At 37.0% G+C, this 16,529-nt stretch overlaps 1 protein-coding gene across 4 annotated transcripts in view; it reads left to right on the forward strand.

The window, feature by feature from the left end:
• COL11A1 (collagen type XI alpha 1 chain) overlaps window positions 1–16,529 on the forward strand; it is a 160,305-nt gene that overhangs the window by 66,675 nt on the left and 77,101 nt on the right. For all 4 annotated transcript variants that reach the window (XM_014287417.3, XM_027798171.2, XM_027798170.2 and 1 more), the window contains 12 exons: window positions 3,195–3,248; window positions 4,641–4,694; window positions 4,810–4,863; window positions 5,446–5,499; window positions 8,596–8,649; window positions 8,762–8,806; window positions 10,120–10,173; window positions 10,262–10,306; window positions 10,748–10,801; window positions 11,270–11,314; window positions 12,667–12,720; window positions 15,919–15,963. In XM_014287417.3, the coding sequence (XP_014142892.2) occupies window positions 3,195–3,248; window positions 4,641–4,694; window positions 4,810–4,863; window positions 5,446–5,499; window positions 8,596–8,649; window positions 8,762–8,806; window positions 10,120–10,173; window positions 10,262–10,306; window positions 10,748–10,801; window positions 11,270–11,314; window positions 12,667–12,720; window positions 15,919–15,963 (612 nt within the window). The remainder of the gene's footprint in view (window positions 1–3,194; window positions 3,249–4,640; window positions 4,695–4,809; window positions 4,864–5,445; window positions 5,500–8,595; window positions 8,650–8,761; window positions 8,807–10,119; window positions 10,174–10,261; window positions 10,307–10,747; window positions 10,802–11,269; window positions 11,315–12,666; window positions 12,721–15,918; window positions 15,964–16,529) is intronic.

Consider the following 16,529-nt stretch of genomic DNA (forward strand, 5'->3'; position numbering starts at 1 on the left):
TTTAGCATTTACCATCTTTCAAAAAGCTATTATAAAGCATCTGTACTATGAAATAAAAACAAATGCTGAAGCCAAGATCATAAGCTTTGTAGAAGACTAGTCTTTTCTAACTTTCTCCCAGATGATTTTATTTATCCTCTGATGTATAGTGAAATTTACTTCTACAGTTAGTACACCATCTATATCTGAAAGATCCACTTAATTTGGAAACTTACTTTGTCTACTGTGATAGCACAGCTAGGCTGGCAAATATTTGGCCTCTTAAATGTTGATTTTTGTCTGCTGTAATTTTTTTTTAAATATTGTCATTATGGTGATGGACACAGAGTGACATTAGCATCTTTCATTGGATTAGACAAGCATCTAGTTGCAAAACACAGACAAGAATAAAATTGTGCTATGGAGAAATGAGAAATGAAAACAAGTGATTGCTGGTTAACCAAGAGAAAAGGATGAAGCAAGTTCCTGTTGGTTGGAAAAAGTGACTGCAGAGATATGCCACTCACAACTGCAACAGCATACATAGAAGAAGCAATAGAAGGTGCTGGAGGCCACCTCGTTTTCTCCTTGCCTCAGAATGCAATAGCATTTTTTTCCAAAGTAGTTTCCTTCTACTCATCCCAGCTGTGAAGATTTGGTCATAACTTAGAAGTGGTGAGACCACAGTATAAAAAATATGATTCCTTTCCCTTCTTTTGCACTTCTTTCCTTCTTTAATATGATGCTTCAGCAAAAGCCCATAGCGGAACACTAACAATTTAGTTCTCCCTTTCCAACCTCCTCTTTTTCCCCTCTTATTCTCACCCTCATTAACGTACAGTGTCTGTTAGTTTGAAAGTGGGAGATGCACGCAGATGAACATGAGTATAGCATCCTACCATTAACAACAGAAAATACTGGCCAGGTTACTGTCCATCTCTTTGTGTGTAATTATTGCAGCACAATGCAACTAAAGGTTGCCTAAATGGCTCTTGCTGCTATTTCTTCCAGTGACCCCTTTTATGCCTCCCTGGGTTTTCTTTGTTAATAAGATAATTATGTACCTTGGAGGAATATTTTAGTGAGCATAAGGAATATTCTGGATCATGTTCTTCCACAATCCTAGCAATTTAACATTTTCTTCAATGACTCTTGAAAGCTACATGATATCTCTGTTGGCTTGTTAATATTCTGCCTCATCTTCATATAGCATAAAAAAATCTGTTACAGATTATGCTGTACTCCAAACTGGCCAGTCTCATGAATGCAGTCTGCTTATCTAAGTGAAATTTGCTGTTTTCTGGTAGTTTTTAGGTAAATATGCCACCAGAATCTCACTTGGTCCCCAGAAACTGAAATCACTGGACTTGAATTTTTAAGCGGACTTATACAAGAGCAATTCTTTTCTAGAGGAACTATTCCAAAGTAAATAGTTGCTACCAAGCAGAGAATTTGGCTCACATACTCCTGATTAATCACGATTAGGTATGCAATACCTACAAGCAGTCAAATATGTGGGGTCTATTTAACAAACTAGTACACTATTTCCAACAGTGTATTTAGATCAAGAGACCTGCAGGATAACATTCAGACTATACAGAAAAAATAAATTCAGAACTGCTGTAACCAAGGAATTAATTTGTAAAGACTGGTATAATATTGACAGTGAATTGTGTACCTTTAACTGAAGTATAAAGCTGGCCTCATACTTTCATGTTTCAAAGACCTTCATGGAGAGTTCAACAGATAATAATAATGGTTGTTTTGCTTCTAAGCCACCAGGAGGCTCTAGAAATCCAACTCTTTGATCTGGCAACCTTTTTGGCCTACAGTTCCAGAAGCACAGATTTTTGGTCTGTGAATTATTTATGTGCCCAGATTATTTTAAGAATGAAATAGTTGGAGGTTTTACTCAACCTGAACTGTGTTTTGTTAAAATAATTTAGTAGCCAATAAAATACATTTGGAGACATATCAGTTATTAGAAGTCTTAAGCATAGCAGTGTCAAAGCCGAAGTCTGACTTCAATTGAGTCTGGAGTTCACCTGCTTAATTAACATGGCATACAAAATTTCTACCTAGAAATATTAATCAATTATATTAATTAAAAGCAGAGCTTACATCCATGAAACCCAAACAGACAGTCACCACCTACCAAAGCCACTGTTCTCTCCACTGCCAGTACCAGCTCAGGATCTGATTTTCAGTTTGCTTAGGACTTGATTCAATACCTGCAAGGTCAGTGGGAATCATTCCACTCCAGGATGCTAGACTCAGCACTAAGGCAAGCCATGAGACAGCTTCTTTCTTTGAATCGTCGCTATGAATATAGAAGAATTATCAATTTTCCAAGGTCTGCAATATTTGTTTCATATTAAATACACAATTTAGTTATGACCTGTTTCATAGGTCAGAAATGCAAAAAAATATTTTGCCCGTAACAGTAAACTCCAGTATGTTCCTTCTCGGTGCCTCTATTCTATGTGAGCATGTTGAGATTTTTTGTTTCATTTTGTCTATTTTTGTGAGACCACTACAAAGAAAACACAAACTTCCTTTGACTAGTTCTGCCCTAATTTCCATGTGCAGCATCTTACTCTGGATGAAGATCTGGTTTAGGTCTGTTTGTGAGTAAAACTTACTCTGAAAATCTGTATCATTTAATGATAGTAAAGAGGTGCAGTTATATAGATTTTCCACTTCTTCAGCACCAGATGCAGAAAGGCTTTCATTAAAACATCAGTGAAGTTCATGACAAGATTAGACAGGATATTTTTCATTGACTATAGTGATCTTTGGATTGAACTTTGAGACTCAGTTCTATTTTCTGTACAACACAGAAATAGATCAAGGTAAAAAGAGGTAGCTTTCATTTTTCTTGCCTTCCCTACAGCAGATGCACTTCTCTTTGCGTTACTTACATTCTTCCTGTGCTCATATTTAGCTCCCAAATGTTAATGTAGAACAAAGGGTTACATTTGATCCCATTCAAATCAATGGGCATTTTCTTTGTGATAGAAAGATTTTTGGTGCAGTTAGGCCCAGTGTCTGGACAATGATTTATCAGTGTATATTGTAGATTCAAATAGTCAATTCACACCTCCTAATGAATAGGGGATTGGTTTTTTCTCCCTGTAATGTATAGAAATAGAAACTTACTAATTCAACAAGTTTATTTGTATATTTAAACAATTTATTTTGCTTTTTTTGTCAAGGGTGGACCTGGAGCAGCTGGTGCTAAGGGTGAAAGTGGTGAACCAGGTCCCCAGGTACAACAATATTGCCTGTTATGTTTGAGCATGTTTAAGAAAATGCATTCATACCACTTAGAAGAAATCAATGATAGGCTTTCCACATGCAATTGAAGAAAAATAGCCTTTACGATACTATCCTAATTAAATGCAATAGCTTGATTGTTCATTTTGAAATATGAAAGTAACAATCTTTATATTTTATATATGTTTTAATGTATGTATATACACAAAAAGAGCAATTATCGTATGTAGAGTGTCCTCCATTGAAAACCTGTTTTAATACTTTAGACTCTTCTCTGTTAAATAATCATATGTCAAGTCTGCAATTGTATGACCTTGGGCTGTGATCTTATAAGGTGTGAGAGGTTGAATTTAGTTGGTAATTTAACAGGGTATTTTCAAGAAACACATAACATAGCAAGAATAAGTCTTTAGGAATCAGTGCGTGCTTTACTTACCTTACCATTATATCAGCTCCTGTGCAGTGATGTTAAAGAGCACTGAAACACATTGAAATCTTTCAGTTTAAGCATAAAATAGGGGGTTCTTAAAGAGATTGTGCTAGGAGTCTCTGGAACAATGATTTTGCCAGATCTCAAGTGGTACCATGGAATTTCTACGTTCTACATTATTTAGTGCCTGTCTTAAAACGCCACATGGATATTTGCAGAAGAAAAATAAAACAATTAAGCAAAAAAGTGCTTTGAAGAGCCAGTCTTCCAGTTTGCTTCCTTGCATTTTTAGTATTTTTTATCTTCCTACTCAGTATTTTTGGATGGTTAGTCCTTACCATTGCTGTTTTCAGTCCTTACCATTGCATTTGGATGAGAGATGAGAAAGCTTCCACAGAAACATAAGCCCACACAGTCATCAGTGAAAGTTACATGTGTTTGAAAAGTAGAATTAGGTTTTTCAGTCTGGGGTAATTTGGTCTCCCTGTAGTTAAAACTGTGCTGTGTAAAGCTAAGACAGAATGTGAGCTGTTCAGCAGTTCAACTCATGTTTGTGTATGAGTTAGGGATCTGAAATAAGCACTCTCTAGTTTTCAACAAATAATTATTATGTGACTGAAGTAATTTTGGCGTGAGAGGAAGAAGGGTTTTCAAACCACAGCACTGAGATTTTCAAAACCATGAGAAGAATGTAAGCTTGTATGTTAAAAGGACAAATTATGCTGTGTATAGTGCCATCTCATGAAAACTAGTGTTCACATTGGTCGTGCTAAGGCCAGTTTGGATGCCTGTGTTCTATTAAAACTAATGGGAATTTGGAAATGAGAATATATTTCCTGCAAAAAAAAATTGCAGCTTTGCATGTGTAAAATCTTACCTTGTTTCTGAGGTAAGATGTTTAACTAGCTTTTTGCTGACTGAACTTGATTCTAAGAATTACACTTTTTACACTCAGGGTCCCCGTGGTGTTCAAGGTGCCCCTGGTCCAAGTGGAAAGGCTGGCAAAAGGGTAGGTAGTTGTATGGATCAATCCTGCTCTGGGTAAATAGTTTTTATTTAAATATATTCAAATATTAACTGATTCCACTGCATTTTCAAATGTTTGCCCCTCTGGGTTTTTTCAGGGACGTCCTGGAGCCGATGGTGCCAGAGGAATGCCAGGAGAACCTGGTGCAAAGGTAAATAATGAGACTTGAGGCTTTATTTCAGTCTTGGTGTGGGCTGGATAGATTTTATGTAGGTACCACAGTTTCTTCCAGGCCAACCCTAAATTCTTCTCTCAAGTGAAAATACTGAGGTTTCAGATATCTGGGTTAGATGCAAGAGCTGCAAATGAATCATCCGTTTAAAGTATGGTAATTAATGGTAACAGCTAGCAGTTTGACCCTGAAGTAACTTGATTCTTGGGGCATGATTCCTATCCCTCTGAATCAGTTTCTAGTTGCAGAGTATCAGTAATAGTAAAATCAGTTTTGCAATTGCGAAGTGCAGCTACAATCAAGCTTTTCATTGCGATGTGGACTTCTTTTTATAAATACCATAATTACAGTGCAGTGAAACGGTATGGCATCTTCTCTTGCTTTAACACATAGAAGCAAATTTTGTGAGTTTGATCTATGTGCTCCTTTCCATGTGTTTCATTCAATAACAAAAGCATATGTATAACCAAGGGTAGAAGTTAACTTTTAGAGGGAAGGCATATTCAGAGTAATACAGAATGTAATAGTCATTTATTAAAGCTGTGATTTCTTCTTTCCTAGGGTGACAGAGGATTTGATGGTCTTCCTGGCCTCCCTGGTGACAAAGGTAACAGGGTAAGAAAAAACATATATATTTATATAATAACAAATTGATACTGTCACAGAAATAATGCAGTATTCATTAAGAATATCACTAAGGACTATGGGGAAAGTTAAAACAGAATGTCAGCTTTTCAGAATAATATCTATATTGTCAGGTAATGTATTCCTCATTAAAAGTCTTAGCAGTATTAATGAAGAGACAACAATTCATATATATGTTAATGGTTTCAATATATTTTCTGAAATCAGATCACAACTTCAGCTGGGTTTTGCTTTAATTCTTAGTTAAGGAATTTGCCTGTTGGATTTAAAGTGATTGTTAAAGGAAATAGTAACAGGAAAAGGAAATCAGCATGAAGATTCTATATCAGGAGCGTGACAAATTTTAACCTTCTGAGAAGCTTGCTCAAAAAGTGCATTTATATATTTGAATTGCAAACTGAATTGTTTAGTGTGGCTCGTTCCAACAGCTGCAGCTTAAAAGACCAGAGTCAGGTCAGATAAGTTAGGAAAACTTGAAGTAATATTTAAAACAACTAATGTACTTGCTCCTTATGTCATACCAATCTATAGGATGAGACTGTATCTTTCCCTACAATGTGTAGAAATAATCACAGCAGGGGATTTCTGCTTCAAAATATATTCCTAACACAGATGCTAGTAACAGCATATTCTACTGCATGCACTTCCCTTACTGTTGTCCTGGTAAATGCAATACACTGTAGAAGAAAGTGAGTGGGAATGTCAACAGAACTATTCCCATATGTGCTAAAGCTTGGTGACCAAGGAATTATAGCTGTCACCATTCAATGGGTTAGCACAGTTGCTGCACTTCCCAGAAAATCTCAACTGTGTTGGCTACTGGCCCATAACATAGTCCTTTATAATAGCATCTAAGGATACGCTTTTGAGTTCTGTTTGCAATGGGAGAATAACTTTTAGTGTCGTACAGAAATGTCTTGATCATCTTTCATTATCCCCTTTTACTTAAAGAGCACAAAGCAATCAGCGCATGACATAATTGAAATCCAGCTTGATCAGCAGGTGACCACCAGAGGGGGATAGACATTAAGCTCTTTGCCACTACTTCACACTTTGAAGTCTGAGCAGAAATCAATTCAGTCAGGGAATGTGTCTGCTTTCCAACCTGGGATACTAGAATTGCCTGTCTGGGACCTTCCATGTCATAAACAATTTTTTTCTTGAAAGTCTGTTTTTTTACATTTCCTAAACAATTTTTTAAAACCCCACTAAAATAGAAGAATAAGTTTGGTTTGAAATTTGCAGAATACTAATGAAAATAATTACTTCTTTTCATAGTTTCTTTATTTCAGTATTTAAAAATCACAGCATTCTCGTGTTTCTAGGAAATCTCCTGTAAAAGTTCAGACTATGATCTTTCTGAAAGCAGCTCCACTCCAAGCCAGATCAGATAGCTGTAGCTGTTCGGGTGCATATATACTGACAGCATATAATGCAGGTATTTGGTTCTCTTCGGGTTGCAATAAAGAGCACAGAAAGAACGACAAGAAAACCACTTTTTCTGCTGTAGCTATGTTTCAACTGTAAGAGAATTGATGTTGAAAACCCTTAACTTTGGAGTAGAAGTTTTAGGACTACTTTCAGAATTAGTCATATTTGAACTGAGTTCCAAATTAGGTGTTTGTCTGTCTGAGGTTATGCCTCTGTCAAACGCAAGTTGTCAGACAGGAGTTACTGGATGATATTCTCTGACTTCCAATGTTGGGCAGATTAGGCCATATGGTGTAATATTCCTTTTAACATCAGTATCTATGACTTTGAACTTTTGATTTACAATATGTATAACCCTTCTCCAGTATAAAAGCAAGGCGTTATATACTAAATGAAAAGGTCTAAGGAAAATGAAATTCAGCCTTTAACAGAAAGCTTGCAGGAAAGAATTAAAAGAACTGAGAATGCTGATAATAATAGGAAGTTAAGTCAACCTTCACCTGGATATTAATTGGAAGCCAGAGCACAGATCACATGTCCTATGTCATCTTTCAGGAGTGTCATTTAGCATGTAGAAAAACTCATCCTTTACCAGCAGATCATGTTGAGTAGTTCCAAAACTTAGCAAAATATAGAAACCGATGTATTGATTTGTCTTACAGGTATGAAAGTGCGGTTCATAGAATTTCATTTTCTCTTCCATGGCAACTCCAAGTTATAGAGGACAGAAAGGCAGTAGAATAAAATCTGGACATCCCTAATATTAGATAGCTCTGGGGTATGACAGCAAGTTACCTAACATTCCCTAGGAAGTTTTAAAAGAGTAAAGAATAGAGCTACTGAAAAGTGACTCCATTTATATCTGCTAGGATCCACAGCACTGATAAAATTAAGGAAAACAGCATGAATACTTGGTTGTTGTCCAATGCCAGAAGGAAGTCACAGTCTAAAAACCCACTGCCCAGAAAGAGGTCAGTCAGTGGTGTTTGAGCTGTGTAGCACACTAGTCCTCTTTAGAAATGGGGAAAGAAAAATAAATCCTAAAAATATGGTCCAGAATTGACTGAGGCTCTGCATATAGACTTGAAAAGCCCTAACCTCTGAGGGGAAGTGTGGAAGTCTGGCTGCCTTCCAAAGCCTCAGACAAATCAGTCCCAAGGCTCTCAGTGACTGGTGTCAGGGTGTGTGGTTCTGAAAGGTGGTTAGTGAACTTCACCGTGTATATTACAGGGCCCAGCAATCGGTATATTAACTTCTGACCCATGTACACATGCCTTATTTTACTTGCATTAATACATTGCGTAGGGGGAAGGGGAACGTGCTGTTGAGACAAAGGAAAATGTGGGTAACTGCCTTTTGTAGCAGTAATTTGTGTATGTTCTGGGGCCAAGAATAGTTATGGAATGAAATTTTACAAACACAAATAGTTCATTGTTCCAATAATGTTAATTTGTTTTTATACTAATGTAATAAAAGACTTTACTGAGTACTGTAACCTACAGATTTGTATCATTGTGTCAAGACTTGTTTTGACACATCAGACTTCAGCTAAAACATTTGTTTTCATTTCCCTTTCCATCTATTATTGCTTCAAGCAACAGATGTATTACTTTAATGACGTTCCTTGTCCTACAGGGAGACCGTGGCCCACAGGGACCTCCTGGCTTACCTGGTGAAGATGGATCCAGAGTAAGTTGCTATTTACACAGTAAAATCTAGAGTGAATCTGCATGTAATGGAAATACAGTCATGACACGTTCTTTTTTTTCCTAAAGCTTCTATTCCTTTTGTACAAAAACAGGGAGAAGATGGGGAAGTTGGACCAAGAGGTCTCCCAGGTGAAGCTGTAAGCAATGCTTTCTTACTCTGTTTCTGTTACAAACAAAAATCACTCTCAGATTTTTTCCTTTTTACTGAACTGTTCTGAATTACAGGTATAAAAATTACACTGTGTGTGTATATATCGAATACTGATTCTGGCTGAAAAGTAAAAAAAATGAACAGTTTTGTTAGGGGTAAAACATTACTTACAGGATTAACATTGTCAGGGATATATCCAGCCAAGTATACACAAATTGCATAATCACAAAGGGTATTTCTTATCCTATTGTATAAAATCAATCACTGCAGTCCTTGATACATGAGAATATAACCAAGTCTCTGTTGCTATGAAAATGCTTTCCAAAGATCTATTTATTAGAAAATGAGGCCTGGCTTCTTCTCTTTTTTTCACACTACTGTGCTTCATTGTGTATTTTTACACTTGTTTCACATACAGAATTTCCACTGCTGTCAGTTGGAATTCTGCAAGTGCTGTCACTGCAGAGCAGAGTTCTGCATTGCAGGCAAGAAATCAAGCCTCAGAAAGAGGAATTTTACCTAAAATGTATGATATACTGCTGCCTACTCTCAAAGTAGGAAGAAGTCACTACAGAGTCAGTGTTAGTGATTTGTGGCTATATCATACACGAGGAGGCTGGAGACTCATCCCTGCCTACTTTAGCAGCATGACATGAATGATGACACAAATGATGAAAGCTGATGTTCATTTACATAGTGTAATCCAAAAGATCATGTTATAGACCAAATCTTGCTCACCTTATTTAGGAGAATAGCCCTTGGTCTTTTGCGGAATTTTTTAGGGATGAGAAGAACAATTCTGATTTTGGTTTCCAGAATGCCTTGCATGTATTATAATAAAAATATTAGTAATTTTTAATTATTTATTGGATTTTTACTAAAGATAAAAGCACTGTTACACACTTAGAATAATAGGATAGAGTATGACAGACCACCGTGTTTTCTAAAGACAGGAATACAAACATGTATGCTACTATTCAGGTCAGAGCTTTAGGCCAAGACACAGCTGAAGCTTTAGTGGAAGATGCTGTGCCAGTGTTCTGCACCAGGAAACATAAATAGTTATTGCCTCTCTCTGAAATGACCGTACAGCAGCTAAATCAAAGCTCGGCCTTCCACTGGCATCCTGTTCAAACATATGGTGGCCCTCAGGAGGATCTATCCTTTCTTCCTTTCTTTCTCCCTCGACCCCCATGCTGCCTTCCCCTCATCCTTCCTACTCCTTGCCCAGTCCTTCTCCTGGGCTTCCCTGTTCAGAAAAAGTCATGCAGATGTTGATAAGTGTTTCTTTTCTTACAGGGTCCACGGGGATTACTGGGCCCCAGAGGTACACCTGGTCCCCCTGGCCAACCTGTACGTATGAACTGGTTTGTATTTGCAATTTCCAGAAGAAAAATGGAAGTCCCTTGAAAGTTGCTCATGTTTATATTGTTTGCTGTAGGGCATTGCAGGTGTTGATGGACCTTCAGGCCCAAAAGGAAACATGGTGAGTAAGTAAGCTGGGAATTGAAAAGGGAGTGGATTCTAAGAATCCTTTCTGCATTTTCTTGTCCCTTCTACTATGCCATCCCTTCCATTTAATTAAACTTTTCTGTCAATATAATCAGACTCATGATGATTTTACATAGAAAAGAGAAGCCTTCTATTAGTTAGTCTTCAGCAAAAAGGCCAAACCATGCTTTCTCTCAAGCCTCCTTTAGCACCGTGGACTCCAGTAATTGGGTGCTATGTGTGGGCTGTTATTCTCTATTAAAGAAAAGGCCATGATATTCAATAGCATGGAAAAATGTCATACTGGATAGGAAGTCGGTGGCAGACTTTAAAGAGGGACAAACAAAGATGAGTTTGTATTCCTTTTAGTCCTGACAATGAAGATCTGTACTGCAGAAATGCAAACCTAATGCCCTGGTATTTTTTTGTATGGCAGGGTCCTCAAGGGGAACCAGGACCTCCTGGTCAGCAAGGCATTCCAGGCCCACAAGTAAGTGTAAAATAGCTCTCAAGAAATACGATGTAATGTGCAGCAAATGTTTAATAAATGGAAATTAGTAAAACATTAGCTTTTCATGTACAAAACTGATAAAGCTTCAAGGATTGTATAAATAATGCTGCAAATGTGCCGAGGGCAGTGGGAGCAGAGTTTTCAAGTAAGCTTTCAGAGGGATTTTTCATTCAGGAGAAAAATGACTTATTCAGCGTTCCTGGAATGCAGCAGGAATGGCCACACCTGGAGGAGGGTTCTGAATAGGATCTTGTTACAGACCTACTGCCAGAATAGTGGCTTGTGCAAAAGGCTCACACAAAACTCCTGATCTTACTCATAAGGGGGAAAAAAAAGGCCACTTATATTTGCCAGTGTGTTTAAACAGATTAATGAGGGACCTTTAGTAGGGTGAATGTATGTATATTGTTCTCCCTGGTTTCTCACACTGGTTTCTTTTTAATATAGGGGCTTCCTGGTCCACAAGGTCCTATTGGACCTCCTGGTGAAAAAGTAAGTTACAGTGGTATTCTTGTTATTTCACAGTCTGTTCTGTGCAACCACCTTGCTTATGTACTTAAGGTCTTTGCTATGTTTTACAGAATGGTAACCTAAGACCTAAAAATTAGCAGATCTTCCTGAAATCATCAAGTAAATGAAAAAACAGTGGAGGCTTGGCTTTCCTCTCATACATGCTTTTTCACAATTATAATTTCCTCCCTTTATTTTGGATTGATTTTCTGTTATGAGCTTCAGAATCCCATCTACAATATTAAACGTTGTGTACTTGTATGTTAATTAATTTCATAGCAAGTTGTGAAAATTATTTTTATTTATCTCTTTTCTTACAACAAAATTTTACCTAAAGTCTGAATCTGTTCTCTTTTTTTCAAGGACTGTATTTTGACAAAACCCTGCAGTGTAGTTGCCTTACTGTAGTGTCATTTGGTGTTTTTTTCCTGATCTGTTTGTATGTGTTCTTGTGGCTTTAACCATGTCTTCTGTTAATTTCAAAAATGTCACTATTGAAATTACTCTAACTTTACTTTTCTCCAATTTTTGCTGAACTCCTGCTTTATTGATTCTTCTTTGATTTCGCTCCTCTTCACTGTTTAGTGTATACGTTAGGAGAAATTGAAGGAGATTTTAGGAAACAATATACGTGCGTTTTACCTGCCTGTATGCATAAGAAATATTACTCTAAAAATTGGGCTAGGGCCACAGTATACGGATTCCAGAGGCTTTCACAAAGATGTACCATGCATTTCAGCTATGAATACTGGAGATCTGTAACATGTACTCTTTACCTCTTGTTCTTGTTGGTATCTTTCACATGAAATTCTAAATAATAGTTAAATTTTGTACACTGGAGAATTCTTCCCTACCTTGTGTGTGTGTGCATGTTCATAGGGAAATTCCTGAAGCTTGTTCTCAGGCAAGCATCTCAGTGAAAAATATGGGTGACTTGTATTGGCTAAAGATTGTAAGAACTGGCTTTGTGCCTATATATTGTATGATAGTATCTAGTATGATTGTATTTAGTTTTGCTGTATTTTTGTGATATCCATATAAAGGGATTTAGGTATAGCTGTATTTTATATCCTTAGCTCTTAGTCTCAAATGTATGGGATATAGGTGGCAGTTTTTCTCCTTTTTCTTTCCTGTTTTTTAATTATTATTATTTTTCTTATAGCTACTCCGCACCTGGGATGGGTTCACCAGTTGTTTTAAAAAACTAAAAAGATTTAAGGTGGTTTTCTGGCTTAGGGCATACCAGTCCTCAGCAAGGATGATCCTCCATCATGCTAGAAAATGATAGAATGTTTGCTATTGTTCTTAAGATGTATCTCTGTTACTGCATTTAGGGACCCCAAGGCAAGCCTGGCCTTCCTGGCCTTCCTGGTTCTGATGGGCCTCCTGTAAGTAACCAAATATTTCATTCCTTGAATGTTTACATACTTTTACCAAGTAATAAATATTTCTGGATATCTGTGTTGCAAAAAGAAAATGGAGAGTAAAAGCACTGGTAGTCCTAGTCGGCAACATTATAAAATCCGTCTAAAACCCCTGTATCATTTGAGCTGTTAAAACTAAGAGAATTACAATTTTGAAGCGGCTGCTAAAAATGGCTGTGGGCTTTTAAAATGTGTTCCCAGACGATGAAATGCATCTGAAACATCTGCAGGGATGTGTAAATAACCTAACTGACACACAAAGGGACAGATACTCTTTCACTGTAGTCCTACTATGTCAGTATGGCAAAGCAAATCATCTGTAAAAATGCTCACCACTTGTTCTCTCAGGAAATATATAACAGACTAGATCTTTCTTTGCTTCCTGACCTAAGGTGCATATTACATGTTTGGGCTTCTTCTTTCATTGTCTGCACTGGGACAGACCTAAGCCAAACTTTAGAATCTTGTGATCGCTAAGGAATTCAGCCTAGCTCTGAGGATGCATTCACTCACATGAACAGAGTGTAACCACCTGAGTAGCATTGCTTACAGTTCAGGAATTAAACTTAAATGGAATGATTGTTCATAATGACATGTATATACACTAGTTTCCTTGCACCAAAACCATCATCTTATACAACCATGAGCCATTAGACAGTCAGTGTGGCTTCTCAGACCATGTCTCTCCTCCCCATGCCATTTTTCCTTACCATTTATCTTTTAGATTAACTCTGCATTTTTTAAACCTGACTTTCAGCATGGTTTTGCAAGGATAAGAACAACAGAACTGACTGCAAGGGTTTCACTGCATAGATGCCTATATTATATGGAACTGTATATAGAACTGTACCCAGGGCTCTCACAACCTCCTTTACCCACCAAAGTACTATTTTCATGGAGAATGTTAAATATGAAGTGATAGTCCAGCTGGAAGTCTGCATCTTGAATCATTGTCTAAGCATTTGAACTTTCCCCCTTATCCTTTTCTGCATGCTGGGAACAATATTAGTTTCCAAACATAAGCATCGTTTTAAAGTCTGCATCTTCTTAAACTTAAAAGCAGGCGGGAAATGCTGTAGGAGATGATTGGGGGTCGGCACAGGTCTGTACCTGATACACATGCCTACTGTGGTGGGGTTGACCCCAGTCAGCAGCTAAGTACCCGTGCAGTCACTCTCTCACTCCTCCCACAGCAGGATGGGGGAGAGAATCAGAAGATCAAAAGCAAGAAAACTCATCAGTTGTGGTAACAACAGCTTAATAAGAGGAGCAAAGCTACGCACACAAGCAAAGCAAAGCAAAATAAGGAATTCATAAGCTACTTCCAACCTGCAGGCAGATTGCTTACGCTTATGCAGGCACGCATAAGGGTTACTTGGGAAGACAAGCACCATAACTATCAATGTCCTCTCCTTTCTCTGAGCTTTTATTGCTAAGTATGACATTGTATGGTATAGAATATCCCTCTGGTCAATTTGGGACAGCTTTCCCAGCTATGTCCCCTCCCAGCTTCTTGCTCACCCTCCACCAGCTCACTGAGGGGTTAGAATGGGATAAAGAGAAATCCTCCATGTTGTACAAGCACTGTTCAGCCATAACCAAAACACTGGTGTGTTATTGACACAGTTTTATTCACAAATCCAGAACACAGCACCATATGGGCTGCTATAAAGAAAATTAACTCCATCCCAGCCAAACCAAGTACACCTACCCAAAATTATCTCCATGCACAGGTAAGTTTGTTCAGAGGAAGGGCAGGAGAGGCAGGTTAAACTAAATCTATTCTAATTGACATGACCTATTTGCAGCCGTAGAATTACACTAGTGATTGAAGGCAATGAGCAGTACGATCCCAATTGCAGTGAGTTTTGTAGCTGCTCCTGCGATATCTGTGTGAAGTTCAGGTGGGAAGCTCAAGAGCATTTTTTCAGATCAGGAAAATTCTTGCTAGCTATTTCATTTCCCTATGTCCTTCTATTTCGAAGGCAAGACATTGCTAATAATACTGGAATTAATGCAAATCTAAAGGGATACAAACATGCTTTTTAATAGCAACATTTTTAAAGTCATTTAATGATCTAGAGACCTCTGATATTGGATGGAGATTTAAAATTTTGTGCACAAGAAAGCATGTTCTGGGAGTTCAGGGTTAAACAGCTAAGATAGCTACATTTTAAAAAACAAATAACAAATATTCAATATTAGTAAGACAAATTCTTTAAAAGAAAATTAACAATAACTGCTAAGCAAGTATCAAATACTTTTAATTTTAACCATTCTTTTAATAAAGAACATATTTTAAACTGTTTTCCAAGGCCAGAAACCTGAATATAAGCACCAGGGGTTTGTCATTTAAGATTAACAGCTGCATCAAAGTCATGTCATATTTGATGCACTGGAAACATTTTGGGATGTCAATGACACCAAAAATGAATGGATTTAGTAACAGGCTACATGTTGTGTGGGACTACATGCTTGGCAAAGCTAGAGATTTACTGCTCCTGTAATAAGATTGATGAACGTAAACAGAAAAAGTTTCTTGACTGACTCATAAACAATAATCTGTTAACCTTTAGTTTCATTAAATTACCTTTAAATTTTGCAGCATTTTAGTGTAAATTTTATAAGCAAGAAAAACAATTAATGTTTTGAGCACTGCAATATTAACATCAGTGATATAGAACAAAGACTAAGACATAAACATATTTTGTTTTTAAAGTTAATCACAGTTTAAAACAAAGACATAGAATGTTAAAATTACATGAGCTTTCTGGTGGCTTCTGCAATTAATTTCATAATCTTTTAAATAATTTTAGGGAAGTCTTCATGCTGTAATATTAATCACCCTGCTGTTTCAAAATCAAATTTGAGAGTGTCTTGCATTAAAAACCTCTTCCTGCTGAAGCATTAATTAAACAGAAGGGGTGATCAGGATATTCCTGAAAACATTAATATAACTACTGTCCAGCTTTTCCTTTTTTATGTAAATTAAATCAGTATTGAAAAGAAAATCTTTCCTCAAAATTTTGTGTATGTTCTAATACAGAAGAATGGTGATTAGTGACCTGAAATTCAAGTGTTTAAGTAATTGTGTCTTTATAATAAAATGTCACTACTGAAAAATTAGTATTTTCCAAATCAGACAAATTTCTCTTAAATCAGGGTCATCCTGGCAAAGAGGGTCAATCTGGAGATAAAGGTGCATTGGTGAGTTTTAAAACTTTTTCATTTATTTACATAGCTTTCCAGAAAACCTTTGGGAGTTTCTCAGCTTTGTGACACATTTGTTACACTCCAGGAACTGTTTAGGAAGGTAATAGAAAACGCATGACACATCCAAAGCATCTGTGTGCAGTAAATAAAAGTTGCATACAACTCATATAAATAACTTACAAATAGTTTGAGTTTATAATTCAGCTATATAGAGTACCACTAGGGTTCTTCAGAACCCCACTTCTTAAAATTTACAAATGCATGCATATAAATTGCATGTGTTACGTCACCTTCAAGTCAGTGGCAGTGAAAAGGAATTTCTTACTTCTTTATGAAGCACTGAAGGGTCTTGGGGCTCTTTAAAGTGTTCCGCTTGCTCAATATTGACCCTTATTTATCCAGAATAGCACCCTTTATAGCACCTGAAATCACTTTCAGTTGCAGTACTGATTTCACCAGCATATTACTATTTGTCCAGAGTGTTGTTACCTGTTAAAGGCTTCTAGATTTTATCCTGACTTCTTAAGAAAATAAAACTCGCACAGAGCATTTATGTTTTG

The sequence above is a fragment of the Falco cherrug genome, chromosome 12, assembly GCF_023634085.1.
Source record: "Falco cherrug isolate bFalChe1 chromosome 12, bFalChe1.pri, whole genome shotgun sequence".
Lineage (NCBI taxonomy): Eukaryota > Metazoa > Chordata > Aves > Falconiformes > Falconidae > Falco > Falco cherrug.